We start from the raw sequence: 24,466 nt of genomic DNA, 5'->3' as shown, positions 1-24,466 counted from the left end.
CACCGCCATTACGTCTCCTTAGCCAACTCATCAGCAGGAAAGGCTTCCTACACAGCTGCAAATCAGATACGATGAACAATATTTTATACTGAATATATTTGTGTCTGAGCCATTTGCCTGATTAAATCACACTGTAGCTTAACAGACTATTTGTTGATAATTCCTACTTGAGTTTAATTTAATAGCTTTTACCAGTGAAAATATATCAGCAAACATACGACACTGGGGGAAAAATACAACACAACAGAACCCAGCGTCATCGGAAATAAAGGCAGAGCATTCTAGAGAATGCTTTTAGTGCTACACTGGCTTTACCTACTTAACAAGCACAGAAGCTTGGACCAAAGATGAAGAGCATTTCTGGCTAAACTACTGGTTACCAACTGGATTTCACGCAGAGCAAGCTCACCCCCAGTCTCCCTACATTTGAAAGGGGCACCCCCACTGGAGCAGCCCTGCAGTGACTAATCCCCGGCTCACAGGCTCACTCTTCACCTCCTGCTCAAGCCCCTGGTCTCTCCCTGCCTCAGAGCTCCGACGCCTCCTACCCACTTATAAATTTGCCACATCTAGGAAATCGCCCACCCAGCATGCAAGAAACAGAGTGAAATCCTGGGTAAGCAGCAAAGCAGATGATGTGGACAGATATTCCAGTTTTTACTTAGTGTGATTTTATTTTATTCCTGTACTTCTGAATGCATGAAAAATATACAGAAATAGTCTTTGCTGCATCGGGGTGTGTGGTGGAAGACACTCAGAATGAATAGGTCAAAGAGGAGGAGAAAAAAAAGGGTGAATCTATGAAACAGACTGACAGACAGAGAGAAAAGACTTGAGGTTGCCAAGGGGGAAGGGGTGAGGGAGGGATGGATTGGGAGTTTGGGATTAGCAGATGCAAATGATTATATACAGAATGGATAAACAACAAAGTCCAACTGTATAGCGCAGGGAACTATATTCAATATCCTGGGATAAACCATAATGGAAAAGAACATGAAAAAGAATGCATATATATGTATAACTGAATCACTTTGCTGTACAGCAGAAATTAACACAACATTGTAAATCAACTATACTTGAATAAAATAAATTTTTTTAAAAAGGGGTGAAGTAATATTTTGGGTTGTCTTTTCACATATTTTTAAATAAGAAACAGTACTTTGGGGAGTTTTCTTGGATGTAAGGAGAGAAAAGTATGTAATGAAATTGCAAAGATAAGGCAGACCACAAATAAGGAATTAAGTCTAGTGTCTTCAAAACACAACAAAGCATAAATAAGCAAAACAATAAGCAAATTAAGTATTCACTAAAATGGACTATTTCTTGTGGTCTTCTCTGACTTTTTGTTGTTGTTATTGCTATCCAAAAGCCCAACAAAATCAGGATTAACACAGAATTTCTTCGGGTGCATTTACTGAAATTACCTGAAAATTATTTTAATTAGAAATGGTTTTCCGGGAAACCTCCCAATATCAAAAAGAGCTTACCAGTCAAGGACCAAGAATAAGCTTGAATGTTTAACTTTCCAGGAAGTTTTCTTTCTTTTTTTTTTTTTCATGACCGGAGCCAACACTGCTCTATTTGCTAAAAGTCCCTTAACATTTAATTTATTAGGATACCATGCTTCCTTTAAAAAGGGGTAAGCAATTAAAATATATTCATGTGTGCACATGTGCACACAGATAATGCTTGATTATCTGTGAGCGTTGGAAATCTGAACAAATTGACAATTGATGTAATCAGACCACTGAACTCCAATAATGCCAATAATTTCCCAGGACTTACACCCTACATAGTGGGCTTCCATTTACGTGTTTGCCTCTCTCACTAGATGTTAAGTTCACTGAGAGCAGGGATCAGACCTTTATATCTCAACTGCTTTGCACAATGCACATGGTATACACTAAAAACTCTGAGTATGTAGATAATTGAGCTAATAAATAAATGAAATTCTTCTCCACTCAACAGTTTACCACTATCAATACCCCAGAGAGAGGACTTGTCTTTTGTCCTTCTCACTCACCCCCAACTGTCTTTCAGTAAAAATGTCAAAACCAGATGAAATGATAGGTAAACAAAGAGAACCAACTTCCTGTCTTTGGTGATAACCTCAAGAAAAATAAGTGTTCCCTAAATGAACCGACACTGAGTATTGATACGTTTAGCAGATTGGTAGATAAATCTTACCCCGAGAAAACAATATCACTTTTCACTAATTGAAACCCAATATTTGCTCCCAAGCCTTTCCTGGCCAACCTCTCTCAACCTTCCCCAGCCCCAAGCTAGGCTTTGGAGTTTGCTCACACTTCGGAGGTTTTCCTGGGCTACTGAAGGATGAGTAGGCAGGCTTCCTTCCCAAAGCTCTGCTAAGTCAGGACGTTGACGCTGGGGCAGGTCCTGACTCTAGAAGCAGCCTGAGCTCTGGATGCCGCGGCTCCAGGACCTGCACTGTAATGCATTCTCGGATCCCAGGGTGACAGGCAAGATAAGGAAGAGGAATATCACCATCCCAGCCAGATGACGGACTGGGGCTGTCATCCTAGCAAATGGGGCCAGTCCTACCGAATGAAACAGGCTGGAATCCAGCCTGGGAGGATTGATCTCTGCCTTTTCTTCCCCAAGGCGCTCAGCAAGGGCGCCTCAACGATTAATTAATTACCAGGCTGGGAGACAGCACAAGCCATGGGTTCCGCGGGCCGTAGGGGCAACCTCAGGTTCAGACAGAACCAGCAGACATTGAACAGTATGAAAAATATCAATAAACCCGGGAAATATTTTATCAATATCCATAGCTAACAATGATTGATTATTGATTTTATCATCCAGACTCCGTGTTAAGCCTTTACATATGGTAGCTCATACTCCTCATATTAACCCCAAGAGGTAGGAACTATTACCATCCCCATTTCACAGAGGAGAAAAATGAGGCTTAGGGAGTTTAAGGAACTGCCCTGCTGTGAGAGGTAAAAGTGAGAATCCAATTTTAGTAAATCTGATGCAAAGCCGAAATTCACCTGGAACTTTCTAACTTCCAGAAAAGGTTTTCTAGAATAACTTTAGGTTATGAAGCACATTCCAAAATATCCCCTAGAGTAGTTTTCTTTTAAAAATTGTAATAGCCTTCATTCATGCATCATCTAATACTTGGTAAACTCCAATAACCACGCAACCTGAAACGGCTAAAATGAATAATAAACAGTACATGCTCTTATAGTAAAGAACTTCCTGTCAAACACTTTAGGAGCGTAAGCAAGTCATTTTGCTTCCCTGGGCCCCATTTTCTCATCTATGAAATGGACAGTTAGATGAGGCAACGGTTACACCTTCTAGAGGTACTATGGCTCTCAGGCAATGTTGTCAATGACCTGGTATCAGAGCTTTCTCGGGGGTGAGGGTCTGGCAGACGCTGAGCCCTGAAACCATTCTAGGGCATGCACACAGAAATCTGTGCAAGACATCCAAGTTGCCTTTAGAAACCCCCGAAATCATCCTTGCCAGAGTCCAAGATCTAGCCGTCTCAGCTGCTGCCATGCTGATACACTGTAAAAAACACTTAAGCTGTAATTCATAAACTGATTCCAAATCTGATCAAACAACCTGGCTTCTCTGTTGGTTAGAGTTGACCAAAGGCTGAGTTCTAGATGGGAAAGTCAAGTCAAATTTAAAAGCAAGTGTGAAACACTAAGCCTCTCCCTAAAAGTCTTTTTGACAAAGATGATACTGTTTCAACCTTAAAGTAAGTACTGTTACTTTCCTGTTAATATCACTAGATTTTTGAATGCAAACAAAACAAAAATTTTCAGAGGATACTGTTTCAACCTTAAAGTAAGTACTGTTACTTTCCTGTTAATATCACTAGATTTTTGAATGTAAACAAAACAAAAATTTTCAAAGTCTCTGTGTATATTTTAAAATAAAAATTTCACAGAAAGAGTTTAAAAATAACCACGCTTCTTTCTACAAAATGAGTTATCGTTTTCATTAGTCCAAACAGAGGACTACATACATATCCCTGTTAAGTACTTTATATGTCCTATTTCTCAACCTCAAATTATTGACAAACCTGCCTCCTAAATTTCACAATTTTTGGTGAGTGCTTCTTGGTCTATAATCTGCTCTGACTATACAAACGAATAGACAGGCTTCTTTGGGAAATGATGGAAGGTAGACGGGCAGGAACGTGGGATTTACTGGACTGAAGCACAGGTCAGTCGGTCACTGATTCGATCCCCCACTAGGTGGAGGCACCATGAGGCCAGGGCTGCCACGTCTTACATTTTCTGGACCTACAATGCCCAGAAACGAGCTGCACACGTACGAGGTTCTCAGTAAACACTTGCAGAGTGAATTTGTTGTTTGGTTTTCAGCATGATTCTCAGGTTTTGTTCTCAGGGTTTTTCCTCCCTAGCAGTAGAATGAGGGTAGTAACACATGTCTACCTGGATTTTCACAAGTATCAACTGCAAGCAGCTGCTGAGAGCACCTGCAGAGAACAGAGCACTGTATCAGTGCTGGGCATCTTTATCAGACCTTCTGTCCAGCCCCCAGCACAGGCACCTGGGTCAGACGAAGTGCTCACTGACCACATGCTGACAGACTACATTTCTTCCTCGTCAGCTTGACCTTCTGCATAGCTGATGGTTTATTTATAGTTTTATTTTGTATACAGAAATTTTATTTTCACATTGAAGCAACATCGTTTCTAAGCAACACTTGGTTCCTATTATATATATTTTTCGAGGCACTTCCACAGCCCGGTTCTCATTGCCGAACCAGAACACCAGAGGTGAGTATATCGTGCTGAGAGGATTCCTGAGCCCCACAGGTTTTGCCAGTCTTTATGCGCCTCTTCCTAAACGACTCCGGGAGTTTACTGCCTCGCCTTGACAAGGACAATAAATGGAAGGAGACAAGGAGCTGAATAATAAACTTGGCATTTCGATGAATAAAGACATACTAGGTATAAAGGTGAATACTCTTCTGAGTTTCTATTCTTGTCCACTTTCGTTTTTTAAGTGCCTGAAACCCAGGAAAATGACTTATCTCAATGAACTTATGCTTCATCTCTGTCAGCGTGAGGTTTAAAGCAAGCCCTCCTCCACAATTTAATTAATAGTTGTATTTGTTTGAAAGATATGTTTTACCCTCAGAAACCTAACCTAGTTCTTAAAATTCTGATTTAGTGATATCATAACAGAAACTTTTTAAACAAGTAATTCCCTGTTGCTTTCATGTCCATTCCTGAGCTTTGCCTAAAGCCCTCTTAATTGTTGCAGAACCCATGCCTGTATCTAATATCATGGCAGCCAGGACAAAGAAACTCAAGATGAAAAATGTGACATTGTTCCAATTGATTTGACTTCGTTAGAAAAAAACACATCAAAACCTCCATAGGTGCCAGCCTTGTGGCACAGGCGAGGGCAATGTCAAAAGAAATCTCTAGGCTGTGTCATCAGCTCCCACCCCCTCCCCCCAAACCCCAAAATGTCTTTTTTTTTTTTTACTTAAACATGCTTCACAGTTTGGTCATCTATAGATTCAACCATGTACTCTGGACACTGGGATGAAGAGAATAAGATGTGATTGTTGAAATACAAAACACATTAGAGAACCGTCCACAGATGACTTGGAAACCTGAAGATGACATGATGCAGGACCCGATAAAAGGACACTATTTTCAGGGTCCTCTGGCTTTCGGGACGAATCTATATCAAACCCCGAGCTGCAGAGATATTGCATCAGGCACTTTACTACTGGGCACCGTTTCAGACTGGTCCAAGTAGATTGTGTTTTAAAAAAAAAAAAAATCCCTTTTTGTCAATTCTACACTGATTTCAAATACACGAACAATCTACACTACATGGTAGTATTTGTGTGGCTCTGGGTCAAGGCAAAATAAACCCGATCAACGCCAGCCTAGGGTGGGGCTGGGCAGGTTCTGTACTTGGGACTTCTGAGGTGCCATAGCGAGCGACACGGGCTGAAAAGCCCTCCCCACCCGGAGCACCCCTGTGGGCACCCAGGGTGACTACCCCAAACCCTGCGCAGAGCGTGGAACAAAATTAGTTAGAAATTCAATGGGGGCAAAGTTTAGTCCCTGTTGAGAACCCGAGGACCGATCCAGTTATCAGTAAGTCCCAACAATAACGTTCGGTTTTAGGAAAACCGGACCAGCTTTCAACTTTAACTCCCTGACATGGGTCTCAGGGTGACCGTGCATGTGACAATAGGAAAGGGCTCGGGATGGCCCCAAGACCCGCAGCATCCTCCAGGGCGCGGCGGGGACCTGGGTACCTGCGCGCTCAGAGGCGAGGGCATTTACCTCGAGTCGGCTAAGACTGGAGCTCTTGGAGCGCGACTTCTTGCGCAGGTACACGGAGAAGAACCTGCGCACGGTGAACTTCTTCATGCTCAGCTCCATCGCCCGGCGCCCAGCCGCGAGGAGCCGCAGGGCCGGAGGACGCGCATCCCCGGCGCATCCCAGGCGCGCGGGGTTAGGTCCGCCGGCGGGCGCGAGCGGCCGGGAAGCCCGGCGCAGCGGCCATCGGCACGGGGCGCGGGCTGCGGGCACAAAGGGCAGGCCGAGCCGGCCACGGCGGCCGGGGGCCCAGCGCTCCCTCCTCCTCCTCCTCCTGCCTGCGAGGACCAGCCCCGGGCAGCCCCGCCTCGCCCCGCCCCCAGCCACTACTGCCAATCAGCACCTGCCGCCCCGCCCGGCCCTCCGCCACTACCGCCAATCAGAGTCCGCCGCCCCAGGCTCTCCCTCCTTCTCCTCCTCCTCCTCAGGCCCAGGGAGGAGCAGGCCCCCACCACTACCACCAATCAGAGCCCGCCGGCGCACCCAGCCACGCCCACCTCCTCCTTCTCAGCCACTACCACCAATCAGCGCCCACCGCCCTACAGCCCCAGGCTCTCACTTCTCCTCCCCCCCGCCTCCAAGTACTCGCTCTCTGCGGCTCTGCCCCGCCCACCGCCCCCTCCGCCAATCAGCGCCCTCGGCGGCGCATGCCTGATGAGCCCGCGGAGGGCTGCTGCGCCGCGCGGGGCGGGCGGTGAGGCGGTTCAGCTGCGCCTGTCGCTTGCTCTCTGTTCTACTTGGTTGGCCTGCTGGGCTTTTTTCTAGCTTGGGGTGTCATGTTTTCTCTCCGTAAAGCACCCATATACAGACTTCGGAATCATGCTCTTCTGTGCCGGACAAAACTTTAATTGCTGATTAGCAAACCCTTCTAGAACATGGAACAAAAGGGTGGAGGGGTGCACCATGAGCTTGCACACGTGCGCTCTGTACCTCTCCTGCCCCTTGGCCCCCTCTTCTTGAGCCCGTCCCCGCGGCCCGGGCGCCCGACCTGGGGGGCCGCCAGTCTTTGCCCGGGTGATGAATGGATCCCCACGCAGCTCGGGACGCCGGCAGCCAGCTGGGGAAGCCTCCCAGGGCAGTGTTTGGAGAACAAAGACACATCCGTTCTCCATGACCTCCGACTCCATGTATAGACAATTATCCAAAGGGATGACTTACCAGGGCCTAAACACAGAGTGTCCTGAGTCAGGGCTCTCAGAAACCAGCTGCAGGGCTGCAGGGGATTTGCCTTAAAGGGGAACACCCTTTGTTTTTCTTTTTTTCCTAGAAATGCTCACCAGAGGGCTGTAGGCAGTTCCAGATTTGTGAGCTTAGGACTCTGTGCAGCCTTTTCTGTTTTCCTCTTGTGCATTGTCCACGTATTTTTATGTTTAAAACAGGGCCAAACAAGCTCATTAGCATACTGCCACCACCCCCTGAAAAGTCCAGAAGCATTCTTGCACCCGCTGCTGTGTGCCAAGTACTGCTTTGCTAGGCAGATTGTGAAAAATCTACATGTCATGTCATCCCTTGGCTTAATCAAAAGGCGCATTAAATACTTGTGTCAGGCTATCTTTGCTAAAGTGAGTAAAAACAGCGGATGCTCCCAGATAAGAACTGGTAAGTTCATGCTGCATCTGGGTCAAGAGATGAGGTCAGACAGTCTCCCTGGGGTTTAATGGTGGTAAGCACAGTTTAGCATCAAGATGCTGGCACTGCCATTTCCTTGCTTGATGAGCTTGAGCACACTTGCATGTTTTGTGTTCCCACTGTGCATCCCTAAGATGAAAATATGCCCCAAACCGGTTCCTGCTTCCCGCAAGGATTCTTCTGCTGGAGGGCCATTATCCCTAGGCTGGGAATGAGCTTCTTACCACCCTGGGTCTCCCGCCACCACCACTCAGGTATCCCAGTTCTAAGCAAACAAAGACAGGCCAGGGCTGTGCCATGTTGCTTCTCTGGAAAAGACAGCAGCTGACGGACATCAGACATCGGGCTGGTCACCTGCTCCAAGAATGAGGAAGAAGCCGGCTGTGGGTCGATGGTACAACTAGTCAGAGACAGGAGTGTGGTTTGTCAGTGATGCTAGCTCAGGGGCACCCTGCTCAGAGCAATAGCCTTGGGGCAGGCTTGTTTTACCAACAAGAGCATTTTGAGACTTCCCTGGTGGTCCAGTGGTAAAGACTCCACACTCCCAGTGCAGGGGGCCTGGGTTTGATCCCTGGTCAGGGAACTAGATCCTGCATGCCGCAACTAAGAGCCCATATGCTGCAACGAAGACCCGGCGCAGCCAAATAAATAAGTAATTTTTTTTTTTTTTTTTTTTAAAGAGCATTTTGACCTGGTGTAACAGGACTGGAAAGGCAGTGTCTTATGGGCCATCCACGATCTTCCACAGCTGAGTGCTACACAATGGCTCTATTGAACTTGGACATCTCAAAAGAAAAAAAAAGCAGCTTCCATATTTCAACTGAGAAAGTCATTTCATTGCTAGAACAAGTCTGTTTGCCCTTCTGCCAGTAAAACAGGTATATCAAACTCTCTGGAAATCATTTACCACCAAACCCTCCAGACCACCAAATCTGGGATAGGTATCAGGGCCCACTTTAACCTGGGTCCAAATGATCCCTAGCAAATTTTGGGAAAGAAAAAGTGAGCTTAATAAAGCCTGGGCTGGTGCCCAGATGATGGGGTGGGGAAGCTTGGAGAGAAGACCAAGAGCTCAGCAGACCCCTGACTATCTTGAGTTTCTCCCTGACTTAAGCACGATCAGTCTGGGACTGAATTCCACGGCTAATGCTGCTTCCAAGAGAGGACCAGACTGGCTGGTGTGCGTTCGATTCAGTTGAACACACGATTACAGAGCTCCTCTGAGCGCCTGGCCCGGTGCTCGGCACAGGGGAGACGGACGTGATTATGACGCGGCTCCTGACCCCCAGAAGTTCACGGCCGTGTGTTAGAGAAGGAAAGTGAATAGACAAATCGGATGCAGGTTTTACATAATGTGAAAGAAACATGTAAGAAAATGCTACAAGAACAGAGAGAAATGAGGAGCCAATCCTAACTGGAGACGCCGAGGAGGCAGCATTTGGGGTGAGCTCTGCGGACAAGGACACATGTCCTGGACAGACAGAGGAGGAGGGGTCCCCAGCTGCGGAAGAACAGGATCATTGAGAACTTGGAACAAACAGAATTTCATGATTGATTAACGGAAAGTAAAGTTCCTACCAAGTCCCCGATACACAAGAGGTTAACGATTTCAGAATTCCAAGGGTGATAACCGAGAGCCTTCCAAAGCCCTGGAGCTGCCCCTTCTCTGAGAACACAGGATGCCCTGGGCAGGAAGGGGAGGGAGGCTTTTGTCAGCAAGGTGACTGGCAAAATCTGTGCCGTTCCACCTTCCCTTCCCTCCACCCAAAGGACTTTCCTGGGTTGGGGGGATGCCCCCCCCTTTATGTCAAGCCCCCCCATGACAGCTGTGATGTGCTGGGGCCTGGCTTCTAAAGGAGGGAGCAGGGCGGCCACGGCCCCGGGGAGGCACCAGGAGGGACTGTTCACGCAGTGGCCTGCGTTCCTAAGGGCTTGTGGGGAAAAGGATATATCAATGTCTCCGATGGATCAGACGTGGCCGTGCAGGAGAGGGGCCCGTTTCAAGGTCCCTGAGGCCCTGCCCGGCACCGGGCCCAGGGCTGAGGGAAGAATTCTAAGTAACCCCCAAAATGAAGGGCCGCTGTCCTGTAAGTGGGCTGCAGCTGGGGAGGGGGGCGTGGGGGGTGGGTCTCCAGCCACAATAACCTCGGAAGAAGACGAGACAGCTGACCATGAGAGAAGGGGTCAGCTGGGCCAGGAGCAGTTTAAGTACGTCTTCATCTCTCCTCTCCTCCCGCTCTGACCCTGAAAAGGGTGCTGCAGGCTTCCAGCGTGATGGAAATTCAAGCTGGGCAAAGAGAATGTCTGAGTTTGATCACTAACTTCCTGATCAAGTTCAAAACCTAAAGTGAATGCAGTTGTCTCTTGTTCAAGAGCGGGAAGGAAAGCCGTCGAAATTGCCAGGGTCCTTTCATTGTCCACTCTTCCGACAAAGAGTGGAAGGTGTGTGATGGTCCAAGCACAAGCCAGGTTTGTGCAACAAACCAGTTACAATGGAAGTGGTCAGTGCGGCGTCGAGAATGCCGTCCAGGGTTGCAACTTGGAGATTCCAATTTAACCCTCGAGGGCCACGGAGGTCAGACGCCCAGCCACGCAGGGTGGGGTGGCAGGGAAGGGAAAGAGGTCTCCCCTTAGACATTGTGAGCACAGCCAGCCCTGACACAGGCTTGTGGACCTAATTCACTCTCCATGTAACCAAAAACAACGACGAAAACTCAAGTTGAGAACTTAAAGTGGTCTCAGATGGTTCTGAGCCCAGGTGCCCAGCAGAAACACACAGAAATGCTCTCTAGAGAAATCCACATTAAACCCAGGATTCAAAGAATTCCTTGCATACAGTTGCCAGGAGCACAAGCTCACAGCCACGGAACACACAGTTCACAAGGACACGGGGTATCGGCAAAGCCAGCAAGACAACTGACTACAGAATCAGACGTGTGGACTTCAGCTGCTGGACTTAGCAGACGTCGAATGTAAAATTATCGAATCTAATATGTTTAAGGAAATAAAAGGAAGAAATGAAAACGTGATTAACAAACAAGAGACTGTAAAGATGAATAAAATACTTCTGGAAATGAAACGATGTAGTCCCGGACACGGAATAGATGTAGCTGAACGTAAATGTCCTCTTTGTTAAAGAGCAAATACGATATAGCTGTGGCTCGGTGAGCGCTATCTAAAATCGTACAAGAAGCATCGCGTTGTGGAAAGTACGTCAGAAAGTGAAACATCTGAATTAAATTTCTACCCACTGTTCCGATTATGACTTCACCTTTGCCGAAATCCTCCGAGCCTTTAGAACTGGGGGTGACTTTGTCAAGGGGACACCGGCAATGTCTGGAGACGTTCTGGGTTGTCGCGACGGGGGGTGACAGGAAGGCTGCTGCCGGCGTCTAGTGGGCGGAGCCAGGATGCTGGTGAGTCTCCGTAGTGCACAGGACATCCCACCGAGAACGACCCCGTCCAAAGCGCGTCAGCGCCGAGGTCCAGGAAGCCCACCCTGTGCGATGAAGGGGGAGCGGGGGAGGGGAGGGGGGAGGGGAGAAACCTGTCTCCTTTCCTCACAAGGTTGTCACCCACACAACCGGCAACCCCACGCAGTAAACCAGTATGAGGAAGTGCTCTGTAAATAAGTGCTCCACAAAGATGCTACTTGTTAAAATCCTGGAGTTTCACACAGAAAAATCAATGACACGCCTGGGAAAGGAGTAGATCCCCCTTTTCTAGAATTTTAACCTGAAAGCTCTCTCCGTTAAACTCTGTTGTCCTGTGCAGGGCACGGCCAGTCACCCCACCGCCTGAACCAGAAGGTGAAAACTACCAGCCACTCTGTCACTCCTTCATTCCGTATGTGTAACGACCCAGACTCGTGATACTCTCTAAGTAGCGTTCCTGTCTCCCTTCCTTCCAGCCCCGCAATCAGGAACCGTTCGTGCCGGAATATAGTAACTCCTGGCTCAATCCTGCGCCCCCCAACCCATCTGCAATCCCACTACCAAAGCGATCTGTTTAGAAGCAAATAGCACGCCATAGCTCCAGTGTCTGCAGGAATGACGTGCGACCCCAGAGCCAGGAGGCCGTGTTCTCCTCCATCGCGGCGCCCTCTCCTCCTGTGCCCGCTGTGCAGACACCTGTGTCAACAGGAGCATCCAGCCGCCACTGCGCTGTGGCCACTGCCCGGACGCCCTTCCCACCCACTTTCCCACCTTCTTCGAGATTCACTGTCGTTGCTAGGAAGCCTAATGGAATCCCCGCACCCACAGGCTGTGCTGGGGAGTCCTCCCCTGGGGTCCTCGTTTTACTTACTGTGCTGGGTTACGACTCCTGGCTTCTGTCTGTCTCTTACCCACCTGGAAACACTCGGGAGGGCCACTGTCTGCGGCAAGCACTCTGTGCATGCTGGCTTAAAGGGATTCTGTGATGACTGTTATCAGAGATTTGTTGGTTATGAAGATCTGGGCCTACATTATTATTCCATCTCTGTAACACACTGGGAACTCTATGAAACAGACACAATGAAGCCCATCTTAGGAGGTGGAGAAACTGAGGCCCAGGGAGGTGAACCAACCGTCTAAACTGACACAGCAAGAGAAGAATTCAGACAAGGTCTGCACGTCCAGGACCTCACAGATTCACAGTGTATCAAGCAATAGTGGCTGGGCATCAAAAGAAAGCACAAGAAGGGGTGGCAACCAAGGGGTGAAAGGCTGGGGTCCTCATTTCCCTAGACAACTGCACTTGCCCAGGAAATGCCACTGGGGCCAAGAGTCTGCCGTCAGAGCATCTCACAGACAGCAGTCCAGGTGGCAGCCTCCAGCGGCTTCTTTATGGCCTTGGGGACAGACAGCGTGAGTGCCTTTGGCAGCAGAATGCTGTGCTCTGGGAGCAGAAAGGCTAGGTTTCCTTGTGAAAACTTAGTTTACTCAGGACGCAGCGGAGGGGCACCAAGGTGAGGCTTCTGACAGCGCGTCCGTGCCGCGACACGTAGGACATTTGAAAACATTAATGCAGGTGCTCTCACTTGCTCTTTTCTAATTATCAGTGTTTTAAAGGCGGGAGGGGCAAAACCCCACATTCTGTCACCGGGAGGCGACAGCATCCGTAGGACTTCCGGGTTTGAGCTTCACTATTGTTTACATGTTGTTACAGGTTGTTGGGTTGTGTCCCCTCTAAAAGCATGTTAGAACCCTGACTCCCTGGACCTCATAATGGGCCTTATTTGAAAATAGGGTCATTGCAGACATAGTAAGATGAGGTCACGCTGGAGCGGGGAGGGCATAATCCAGTGTGACTGGTGTCCTCATACGAAGGCCACATGAAGGCAGAGACAGTGGAGGAGGCCACATGGACGGAGGCAGAGAAGGGAGAGATGTAGCCGTGGCCAGAAGCTAGAAGAGGCAGGAAAGATTCCCCTATGGGTTTCAGAGGACCAGGGGCCTCCTGGTGCCTTGATCTTGGACTTCTGGCCTTCAGAATGATGAGACGATAAATTTCTGTTGTTTTAAGCCACCCTGTTGGGGGGCTTTGTGCTGGCAGCCCTTTGTTATGGAGACGGACACACATCTCACCCCACAAACGTGCAGTGAACCTTCATGACAAGACGGTCAGTAGGAAGGCTCACGACTGAACGGAGGATCTGGAATCACAGTATGTGAGGAAACTGACCTGTGAATAGAGAAATAAGGGCTTTTTCTTGTCAACCTGAGCCTATACATAAACTATAGAGAGGAACTTTAAAAGGAAGGGAGTTAGCCGGAAAGAGGAAACAGGTTAAAACTATAGCAGGAAGGATTTTTGTAACTTAAAAAGGAAAAAAAAAAAAAACCTCTTATAATAGAAAAGTCTCTCAAGACCTGGAATGGGTACAAAGGAGAATGTGAAATCCTTGCCAGAATTTTTTTTAGCAGGAAATGTTCATCTTCTAAAAAATATTTCATAGACATCTACAGCCTTTCAGGCACTAGATATTTATATTAGGGATGGCAACTAGATGAGCCCATTAAAAAATACTCAGGGACACTAAAAACAAAACAATAGGGGTTTAGGCTCCATGGCGTGTAGTGTCCTGTGGTCCATCCCTCATCATCCTCATCAGAAGGCCACAGGACCAGGCTGGGGCAGGGTGAGGGCATTCTTGGCAATACAGCGGGTTACGTATGTAGAGGCAGATTTCCTGAGATACGTAAAACAAAGGGAAAATCCTCTCTCTTTTTTTTAAAGCATGGCTGAGCCAATAGTAAGTGGGGGAAAACAAACTTAGACAAAGGATGAGGATGAGAAGATGCTCTCCAAAGGTAAGCAGTGTCCTGAGCAGCATTTGTCCTGCAGCCCGTGTCAATCCCTGTGATCGAGACCCAGGGGGTGCGGAACTGGAGAAAGCCTGGGGCCCACGCAGGGTGGGAGGGCAGGTCAGACCCACCCTGAAAGTCAGGACCCTGGTGGGGCAGACCCTAAGGTAAGCTGGGACATTCTCTCCCTGCAGGAGGAGAGTTGCTTATGCAGGTACGAGCACTGGAAAGAGAAAGAGAATTCTCCTCTGTTTCTGTGGCTCCTCTTCATGCCAGCGGAGGCCAAAATTCACACTCTGGAAAACTCCAAGCCAGATATTTACTTTTTAAAGATCCCAGCTTATAGCAGCCCGAGGGCCACACGGAAGCAAACGTCAGTACTCTGGAGGGGTCTCAACGTTTAACCACAGAGAAAATTATCAGGAATATGGGCTCACAATCATGAATGGCTAAATACACGAGGAGGTAAGCCACCAGGAGCAAGAGTGAGTAGAAATAGCAAGTTGCAGAATCAGACGTGTGGAGACTGCAGAGGCTGAAACTTTCGTATAAATAATATAAAATACATTTGCTTAATACGTTTAAAGAACAAAAAGGGGGCCTGAAGGCATTACAAGGAAATTAGAGGTTATAAAATGATCCAGCAGATTTGTAAACAAAAGTAGAACTTTAAAAATAAAATCGTAATGATGTAAATTTTAAAATAGGTAGATTAAATAGCACTTTAGACAAAGTCCAAGAGTCGATAAAGGAAAAGTTAGATCTGCTGAAAATTGACAGAATGCAAACCAGAAAGACATTTCCAGATCAAGAACCTGAGAAAGTTCACTACCAATGAAAACATATGGGGAGAGCTAAACACTCATGCGCTGCATAAAAAGAAGTAAAAATCAAGTTAGAAATGAAACCTTGATTGAAAAAACAGCACATGCACAAGGAGGGTGATACAGTTAAAATCTTCTAACGTCCTTGTATTTTTTCTGGAAGTCAATAAAGATGCAGGTTACTTTTAGACTAAGTTAAATATACACGCTAAAATTTCCCCATTGGTATCCATGGGGAACTGGTTCCAAGACCCTCTCGGATACCAAAATCTGCAGATGCTCAATCCCTTATATAAAACGCTGTAGTACCACTGGTGGATCCAAGGGTGGCTGAATCCATAGATGCCGAACTTGCAGATATGGGAGAGCTGAATGGAATTCTTAAATTAATAGAGACAAAAGTATAGAACAAGAAAATATTCCAGAAGTAGACAAGAAAGAAGGGAAAAAAGAAATTCAGAAAAAGGATAAGTGGAAAACACAAGCTGTTGGGAGTGGCAACCACCAGGGGCCAGAGTGTCTCTGCATTCCTCATCCATTCATGCCGAGTGTGTGAGGAACACATTGCACGCTGAGCACTCTTAACCCATTTCTCAGGGTTGTGTTTGCAGTGAGCAGCTTTGCAGGATGAGGTAACATTTTCCTCCAGGACAAAGAACAGGCTTGCTTACCCCTTGTTCTAAACACAAGGTCCCCAAGCTCAGTGTTCCTCGACTGGGATGCAGGTTCACTGTGAGCATAGCATCCATCCGGTCCCCCTTCACTGCACCCTGAGTGCTGGGGGGCAAAGGAAACCAATGCAAATATGGTACTCATGTCACTAGACTGGTAACGTCCCTTCTCTCTGATCCTGGAAGCTTATGCCTCCTTCCAACACCCATAAAACAGGAACATGCTAATTGTTAGTCTGTAAGTAAGGCAAAGTCAGATCCTAGACCTTACACAAGCTAACAGCATAGGAACAAATAAAAATATATCAAAAATTACAATCAGTGTGAGTGGGCTAAACTCTCCAGTTCAAAGACAAACAGTGCCCAACTGGTTTAATATGAATTTAGTTATAGAGACATTTCTAAAACAAGGGACACAGAAAATCTGAAATAAAATGGAAAACATATATCATGCAAATACTAATGATAGGAGAGCTGATGAAGCAATATAAATTACACAAGTATTTGAAGATATAAAAAACTCACTACATATTGATGAAGTTTAAATTCACCAGGAAGATACAATATTTCCAAACTTGTATGCCCCAGATAATAAAGTTTCAAAATATATTAATCAAAAATTGACAGAATCAAGAGGAGAAATTGACAAATCCATTATCATTTGGGGAAATACCCAACACATCCCGCAATAAATGATAAATCAAGCAGAGGAACAAAAATCAGTAAATATTTGAATAATTAAACAATACATTTAAGAAAGTTGACATAAGGAATGTGTATATATATCCAACCACTTTAGATTGTGCATTCTTTCCAATTCATATGAAATATTCACAAAAAGTTGACCATGTTTTAATCTAGGCACAAAGCACAGAGCAGTAAACTATCTAAAAAATAATCTCACAAGTAATTGTTGCCATGTAGATTGATTTTCCTTACCATACCACAAGGATCACTTTTATTTCATTATTAATAACCCCATATGCTTGGAAAATTTTTAAATACAATTTTAATAGTATTCCCTCTCTCCCTCTATCAGAGGCTTTAAGAAACAGCCATAATGTTTTGACACAAATCTCAAACTTATTTCCAGATCAGTGCCTTGGGCTGCCTTCCTTTTCCTACGAGCCCAAGCAGGGCTGCCAGTCTTCACCCAAATCTACGGAAACAGCCTGATGTCAAGAACTGAACAGACCTCAGCCCTTCCGACTCATCTCTCCACACTCTTGCTCCTGCTCCTAGGCTCCAGCTACACCGACCTGCTCTCAGCTCTCAGAGGTGCCCCACTCCTCATTCTCTTGGGGCCACTGCACGTCCAGTCACCCCCATCTGGACCACGCTGTGCTCCCACGTGCACTCACGGGGTTAGACTCTGCCTCTAGCTCTCACCTCCAATACCAGTCCTTCAGGGATGCTTTCCAAGAACCCCCAGAATCAGCCAGGCCCCACCTGAGATGCTCTTAAGGTGATGGCAACTATTTAGACTGGAATACTCAGGTGCACGTGTGTGACGATTTGGTTAATGCTCTTGTTCCCAACGGACTGTAGACTCTACAAGGGCAGGAATCGTGTCTATTCTGCAAACCACTAACCACACTGCCTGTCGTGATGCCTGAACATGCAAAGCAAAGATGTGCTGAGTAGACATATGAGCGAATCAGGCAGTGGACTGCCAGGCCGAGAGCCACCAGTGCTTTCAACACAGTGTGCTTTGTGACGCAGGACGGAGGGTAGAATGAGGACTGACTTGGAAAGATCAGCCCCCCACCCTCTTGTCTCTCCCTCCCTCTTCCTGTCTTTCAGCCAGTAATTAGCACATCACCTCCCATAACTGAGGGCCAAATCAGCTGTATGCTAAGGACATATGACATGTACTTTCCAAAAAAAAGAGAATTCTTTTGCAGGGAACAGATGTTAGACTCACAATGGTACATCCTGAAGTTCGACGCTGTGTACAAGCCACATTTCTGAGCCAACGTGCCCCATCTCCTGTGTCTGCTCCTCCAGCCCATGACATCACTGCTTCCGGTAATTCTTGTGACTGTGCTTCCTTCCCGGGACAACTGGCTGGGGAGTCTGGTGACTTTTCAGGAAGTCAGAGACTCCAATCCTGCCACCCTCTGCCAGGAGCAAATGCCTCAGCTCAATCTCCCGACCTTCTCAAGAAGGATAAGACTGAAGTTGCAAACATGAAAGCATATTGCAAAAGCATTTTAGCTTGGAAATATTTTAAACGACGGTCTAAAAATGTGAAAAACCTGGGAATTTGTCGTTTTCATGTAGTATTAACATGACTGGGGGTGTGGTTGGTGTCCCCCAAAACACAGTTTGAAGTCCCAACCCGCAAAGCTGCGAGTGAGACCTTACTTGGAAATAGGGTCTTCGCAAATGCAGTCAAGTTAAGATGTGGTCACAACTGGATTAAGGTTGGTCCTAAATCCAATGTCTGGTGCCCTTGTAAGACACACACCCATAGAGAGAATACCATGCAACCATGGAGTCAGGGATTGGAGCGATGCGTCTACGTGCCAGGGAACGCCAAGACTCGCCAGCACCAGAGGCTGGAGACAGATTCTCCAGCACCTTCAGAGAGCACAGCCCTGCGAACGCCTTGGCAAGGGGAGAGCATCATGAGAGCCGGGGGTAGGGCGGGGGCCTTGGGGGTCACTTCTTTGAGAAGTACTGGTGCAAGAAGCCCCCCTGTAGAAAGAATTAGGGTCCCCGACACTGCGTCCCAAAAGATGATCCCACCTTCGGGGAGGGCCGGGTGAGCCAGGAGGACGTGTCCAGGATAGAGGCTGAGTCCCAGGACAGGCCACCCCGGCGGGGGACTCCCTCTGCACGGACACAGCCTCTGGAAAAAAGAGTAGACCCACCCTACTTGGGGTTTCCTCCTCTCCTAGGACCTATCCTCTCCATGTCAATGCCGCTGACAGTCAATTCCACGGCTCAATTTTGTTCTTTGAACACTACAGCTCTTCTTCTGGTAGAAGACTTATTTTGTTTTGTTCTTCCTCCGGCCTCTGGGAATGTGCTGACTGTGGGGTGACCCAGCCCCGCTCAGGATGGGCATTGATGCTTCCCGTGTTCAATCTTTCCTTGTCTGAGCTGCTTTCCCTTCTGTGCACAGCCCGGCTGTGCAGACTGACCTCTGCTGGTCGAGGTATTACACACTTGCACCGCTGTGCCCGCAGCATGCCAGCCTCCGCGCTCAGGGCAGGAAACGGCTGTGTGGGGCGTGTGGGAAGCCACCTGCGTCCCGTGGCCCTAGGACCCTCTCAGGGATGCGGTGAGGGCTTCTGAGTTTGGGGGTCATTCCACAAGCCATTCGGATATGTTTTTTTTTGTTTTTTTGTTTTTTTAACAATATGGAACAGCTGGGCTAGTAAGCCTGTAGTGTAGTGGTTCTCAACTTTGGCTGAATTTAGAATTACTTGGGGAGCTTTTATTTTTTTATTTTTATTTTTTTTTAAGTCTTATTTATTTATTTATTTATGTATTTATTTATTTATTTTATGGCTGTGTTGGGTCTTCGTTTCTGTGCGAGGGCTTTCTCTAGCTGCGGCAAGTGGGGGCCACTCTTCATCGCGGTGCGCGGGCCTCTCACTATCGCGGCCTCTGTTGCTGCGGAGCACAGGTTCCAGATGCGCAGGCTCAGTAATTGTGGCTCACGGGCCTAGTTGCTCCGTGGCATGTGGGATCTTCCCAGACCAGGGCTCGAACCCGTGTCCCCTGCATTGGCAGGCAGATTCTCAACCACTGCGCCACCAGGGAAGCCCCCGGATATGTTTTATAAGTCCGGTCAAGCCCCCTTTTATCTGTGACTTCTATGATTTCCCATACTTTTTAGGAAAAAGGTCAAGTCCCTTAGATGAACCCACAAGGTGCCCACATACCTCTTCGACCTCTTTCCTTGCTTCTCAACAGTAGGAACTCTTTTACTACAGTGGTTCTGACTTACTTTAAGTCACCCAAACAGAGTGTTTTTGTTATTTTTTAAAAAATAGAATCTTCCTTTGTCCAATTTCCTCTGATCCTTCAAGAATTCATTTAGAACCATCTCTTCGGGGAAACTTTCCTACACACACACACACGCGTGCACACACGTGTGCACACACTGATACAGACATCCCCACACACACACTGCCCCACCCCCGATTTTCATGCTCTTTCCCTGTGCACCTACAGTGTAATATACACACCTGCATCACACACTTTACAACCACCACGATTGCTCATTTGCCTTTGTACCTGTGACTGGACAAACAGCCAAGAGAGTGGAAGCTGCGTCCCAGCTGACAAGAAGGCAACTGGCACCAGAGGGACATTTAACAGATGTTCCGTGACTGAATGAGTAAATGAATTCAGGTATCTGTGAACCAGTGATTCTCACTCGGGGCTCACCGTTTGAGCATTTTCATCTATCACCTTTACACAGCTAATTTCTAACCCTGCATTTCCAGGTCCGACAGCTCTCCACGGCTCCGACCTCATGTTTGTAACTGTCTGCTGGATGGCTCCGTCTGGATGCTCCGATCTGTATTTGTGAGATTTATTCCCACGCCTGCATCTCCTCCAAGGCCCTCACCTTCATAACGGCATCACCCGTCTCCTGCTCACTTAGCTCTCAGACTCGCAACGAGGGTGCCTGGCACTAGCGGCGCTTTTACTCTTCCCTCTGCACTGCCCCTTAGGCCTTCCATCAATTGCCAGGCCCCGTGGAATTCACCTGTGCGGCGTCTCAAAGATTCACTTTCCCGTCGACCACCTCTGCCCCCGGGTCTAGGCTCTCCTCGCCGACCTCCTTCCTCAACGTCAGTCCAGTTCACACATCACTAACAGACTCGCGCCTCTACACTGCTCGGCCCTCAACCTCCCCTGCTGACAGAGATAAGTTAGCATTTTTTAGCAATATAGTATTTTTTAATTAAAAGGTGTACATCCTTTTTTTTTAGACATAGCGCTACTGCACACTTAATAGACTACAGTATAGTGTAAACCAACTTTTATAAGCACTAGGAAACCAAAAAATTCATGTCACTGGCTTTATTGTGATATTCGCTTTACTGCGGTGTCTGGACCCAAGCCCGCAGTGTCTCCCAGGCCTGCCTGTATTTGCTCTTGTGTGATCCTTCCTGTTAAATCATATGCTCCCTACGGGCAGGGATTTACGTTACTCCATGCGGCCTCCACTTCGAGGACCACATCTTGCATGTAGCAGGTGTTCAGTAAGAGATTAGGGTTTGGGACGGGACTGCAGACACTTGGGTGGGCTGATGCCGGAGGATCCCCTGCACCTCGTCAGGCACGCGGGCTTGTGTGCAGGTGAGGCGGGGACCACGGTGACGTCCCCCGTGATTGGTGCTACCGGAAGCACAGGGCTGTCTGGAGCCCTGTCTTTCTGCCACCTTTCACAACAACGGGCTCCGAGCACGGAATCTAGAATCGTGTGTCAGACCTATGTTGGCAGGTAGTGGTCACCGTGAGGGTAGAAAGATGGCGGTCTTTCTTTAAACTATTCTTATTTAAAAAGTCGTTGTTGTCCTTAAAAGAACAAAGGCCTCCAGGCTGAACCGTTAGTCGGGGGAACATGATGGGCTCTCGTCCCTTAAAAGCAGAGATTTATATTCATGAGGAAGGTCCCCTCAGCATCACGCTCATTTGTTTTGTTGGGAATTACCATTTCCTTACACCCCAAGCTGCCGAGCCAGATTCCCTTTCTCCTTCTGTGGGAATGAGACTAGCCCTCCTGGGCTTTCTATTCTGGGGTCCTCGCGGGAAGTCCTTCATCACTGCATTCTTACTCACAGACACTGAAACAATACGACATCCAAATTGCAGCAGGCACCAGGAGAGACCGACAGGAGAGGAGAATCTCCTGCCGCCCAGAGGCAGAGGGAGTGGGGGTCCCTTTTTATCGTCCTCTTTCCACTATCATCACTTTAGCGTCAAGAAATGATGACTTTTTTTCACGCCCGTGTCCTGTATGCACTACAGCTTGCCTCAGACGCAAAGTCCTAAAGCATCAATATTCCTGTAATGCTGGGCGTAAAGGTAAGCCGATTCAGGCATGTAAGCATGGGCGACATTCCATGGGTGGGAAAAATTGAATTTGTTGGCTTCAAACTCCCCAGTTCCCTCTCTCTCTCTTTCCCTCGTTCTCTTTCTCTCTCCCTGATGTCTCAGCTGAAATTCTAAATGATGTCGACCCTCAGACCCATCTGCAGAAAGGTTCCTCCCGGGACCTCGGACAGGACTGCAAGACTCATCCACGTTGGGCAGCTTCTCGGGGTTTGAGGAGGTGCAGAAGCTGGGGAGGCCCAGGTTGGTTTGGGTCTAGACCCTGGACAGGCCATTTTGTTTGTTTGTTTCCAGCACCTAAAACTATGTCCCATGGACGCTTCCGTGCAAAGGTCCCCTGTCTGCAGGACCTGTACCCGAGGTGACCCCATTACAGAGCCTCACCCAGCACCTCCTCTGAGAGCTGGGGACACCTGCCCACCGGGAAATGCCAGTGTTTCGCTCACGAGCACATTTTCGGTCGGAACCCAGAGCTCTCAACTTCACTGTGGTCCTTTCTCTACTCTATCTCATAGTTACATCTTAATATTATAATTTTTTTGGTGAAAAGCAGAACATATCTTCTTGTAATCGACCATCTGCAACCATTTGTGCAGCTCAGCAAGTACAGAAAAGTGTTGTATCATGTGGGCAGCGATTCAAAGATTTTTTTTTTAACCAGATTACGCAATTACCTCAATGCACAGCATTATGTAAGTGCACCTGAAAAACAGGCCGTTACAAGGAATAAAACTAGAGATGTGCAGTTGATTCACTTCTGTTGTATTTCTCAACCTTGCAAAAGATTTGCGATACCCACTAGGCTATTTCCTTGCATAGCAAGAACATTTTATCAATAGGAGACAATCCTTCACAGGATGACAAAGGAAACCCAAGGAAAAGTATGACTGCTTTTATCTCAAGGAAGGGAGAAAAAATGTCCTGGAAGCACTTTATGCTGTCACTTTGAAATATTGATGACAGCGATCAAATATGCCACCAGTTACTAAGCTTGCTGAGAAGCCATAGAGATAACAACAACCCTTACGCAGGATTCTTAAACATTATGTCTAACTCACTGGCGAGGGACGGCGATGACATTCAGGTAGTGATGTGTGTATGCTTAAGAGGCGTGGATACGGGGACTTCCCTGGTGGCCCAGTGGTAAAGAATCTAACTTACAATGCAGGGGACGCGGGTTCGATCCCTGGTCAGGGAACTAAGATCCCACATGCCGCGGGGCAACTAAGCCCAGGCGCCACGACTACTGAGCTCACGCGCCTCAACTAGAGAGCCCGCGTGCTGCAAACTACAGAGCCCACGCGCCCTGGAGCCTGCGTGCCTCAACCAGAGAAGAGAAAACCTGCACGCCACAACTAGAGAGAAGCCCGCGCGCCACAATGAAAGATCACGCACGCCTCAACGAAGATCCCGCATGCCACAACTAAGACCCGACGCAGCCAAAAGTAATAAGTAAAATGAATAAATAGTAAATAAATCTTAAAAAAAAAAAAAGAGGCATGGATACAGCACGCTGCCAGCTGAATATTCAGCTGAATGCATCCTGAGAGCTTTTTCCCTGGGCCCATGTGGAAAGTGCTCTCTCCCGAGGAATCCACGTGAGCCGTTGCTGTGCATTATCTCAGGCGCCCACGTCACTGTGGGCCAGACCAGTGCCTCTCTGTTCCACCCCAAATGCCGACAGTGCACAGATTTAGGGGAGCAGGAGGCCTTTTGAAAGCGTGTTCTCATTACTGCTACACTTTCGCTAGACCTTCGTCTATTTCTGCTATTGGGTTTTCAAAACCACTGATGCTAAAAGAATTTAAGAATGTTAGAGAAGGTTAAACTAGAGGCTCTAGGAGAATATTGCCCTTTGAACATCTTTGCTGCACAGAAAGTAGAAGTCGGAGGGCTAGCGCTGCAGACTACCTCAGAAAGAGGAAAAACCTGAACATTACATGTGGCAGAGGCCATTTTGGGGTATTACACCCTCTCGTCTCTATTTGCTATTTTAAAAAAAAGTCTTGACAGAGACTTATTATTATGTGCATTTTACATTCCGATTTTCTTCCCAACTTCAAACATAGCTAAACTAACTTTTCTTGGGAAATTCACACCAACTGGGTTTACTCGAAGGATGGTTGAAAGTACTTAGTCTTCAACATAAAAGAAATTCGTTTGCTTTCCTTTAAATGTTACCAGACGAAGTTTAACTCTTCACTTTGTGATCTTTGAGGAACTTAGCCAAAGACACAGGGAGATGGCTTTCAGGTGATGTGACCACGAACCAGTCACCATTTCTTTTTTTTTTTAATTTTTTTAATTTATTATTTATTTATTATTTTTATTTTTGGCTGTGTTGGGTCTTCGTTTCTGTGTGAGGGCTTTCTCCAGTTGCGGCGAGTGGGGGCCACTCTTCATCGCGGTGCGCGGGCCTCTCACTATCACGGCCTCTCTTGTTGCGGAGCACAGGCTCCAGACGCGCAGGCAGGCTCAGTTAATTGTGGCTCACGGGCCCAGTTGCTCCGCGGCATGTGGGATCTTCCCAGACCAGGGCTCGAACCCGTGTCCCCTGCATTGGCAGGCAGATTCTCAACCACTGCGCCACCAGGGAAGCCCACCATTTCTTGACTG

The 24,466-nt window shown here is 47.5% G+C and overlaps 1 protein-coding gene across 3 annotated transcripts in view; it reads right to left on the bottom strand.

Annotated features, from left to right (window-relative positions):
- Positions 1–24,466, bottom strand: part of RPS6KA2 (ribosomal protein S6 kinase A2) — a 375,008-nt gene that overhangs the window by 155,114 nt on the left and 195,428 nt on the right. The window contains exon 1 of one of the 3 annotated variants that reach the window (XM_036871415.1): positions 6,323–6,600. The exons of the other annotated variants lie outside the window; for them this stretch is intronic. Within the exon in view, the coding sequence (XP_036727310.1) occupies positions 6,323–6,421 (99 nt within the window). The 5' untranslated portion in view covers positions 6,422–6,600. Of the gene's footprint in view, positions 1–6,322; positions 6,601–24,466 lie in introns of those variants that run through there. 3 annotated transcript variants of the gene reach the window in all.

Source organism: Balaenoptera musculus, chromosome 12, assembly GCF_009873245.2.
Source record: "Balaenoptera musculus isolate JJ_BM4_2016_0621 chromosome 12, mBalMus1.pri.v3, whole genome shotgun sequence".
NCBI classification, from domain to species: Eukaryota; Metazoa; Chordata; class Mammalia; order Artiodactyla; family Balaenopteridae; genus Balaenoptera; species Balaenoptera musculus.
The sequence above is the reverse complement of the archived record's forward strand: the minus strand, read 5'-3'. Positions and strand labels throughout refer to the sequence as shown.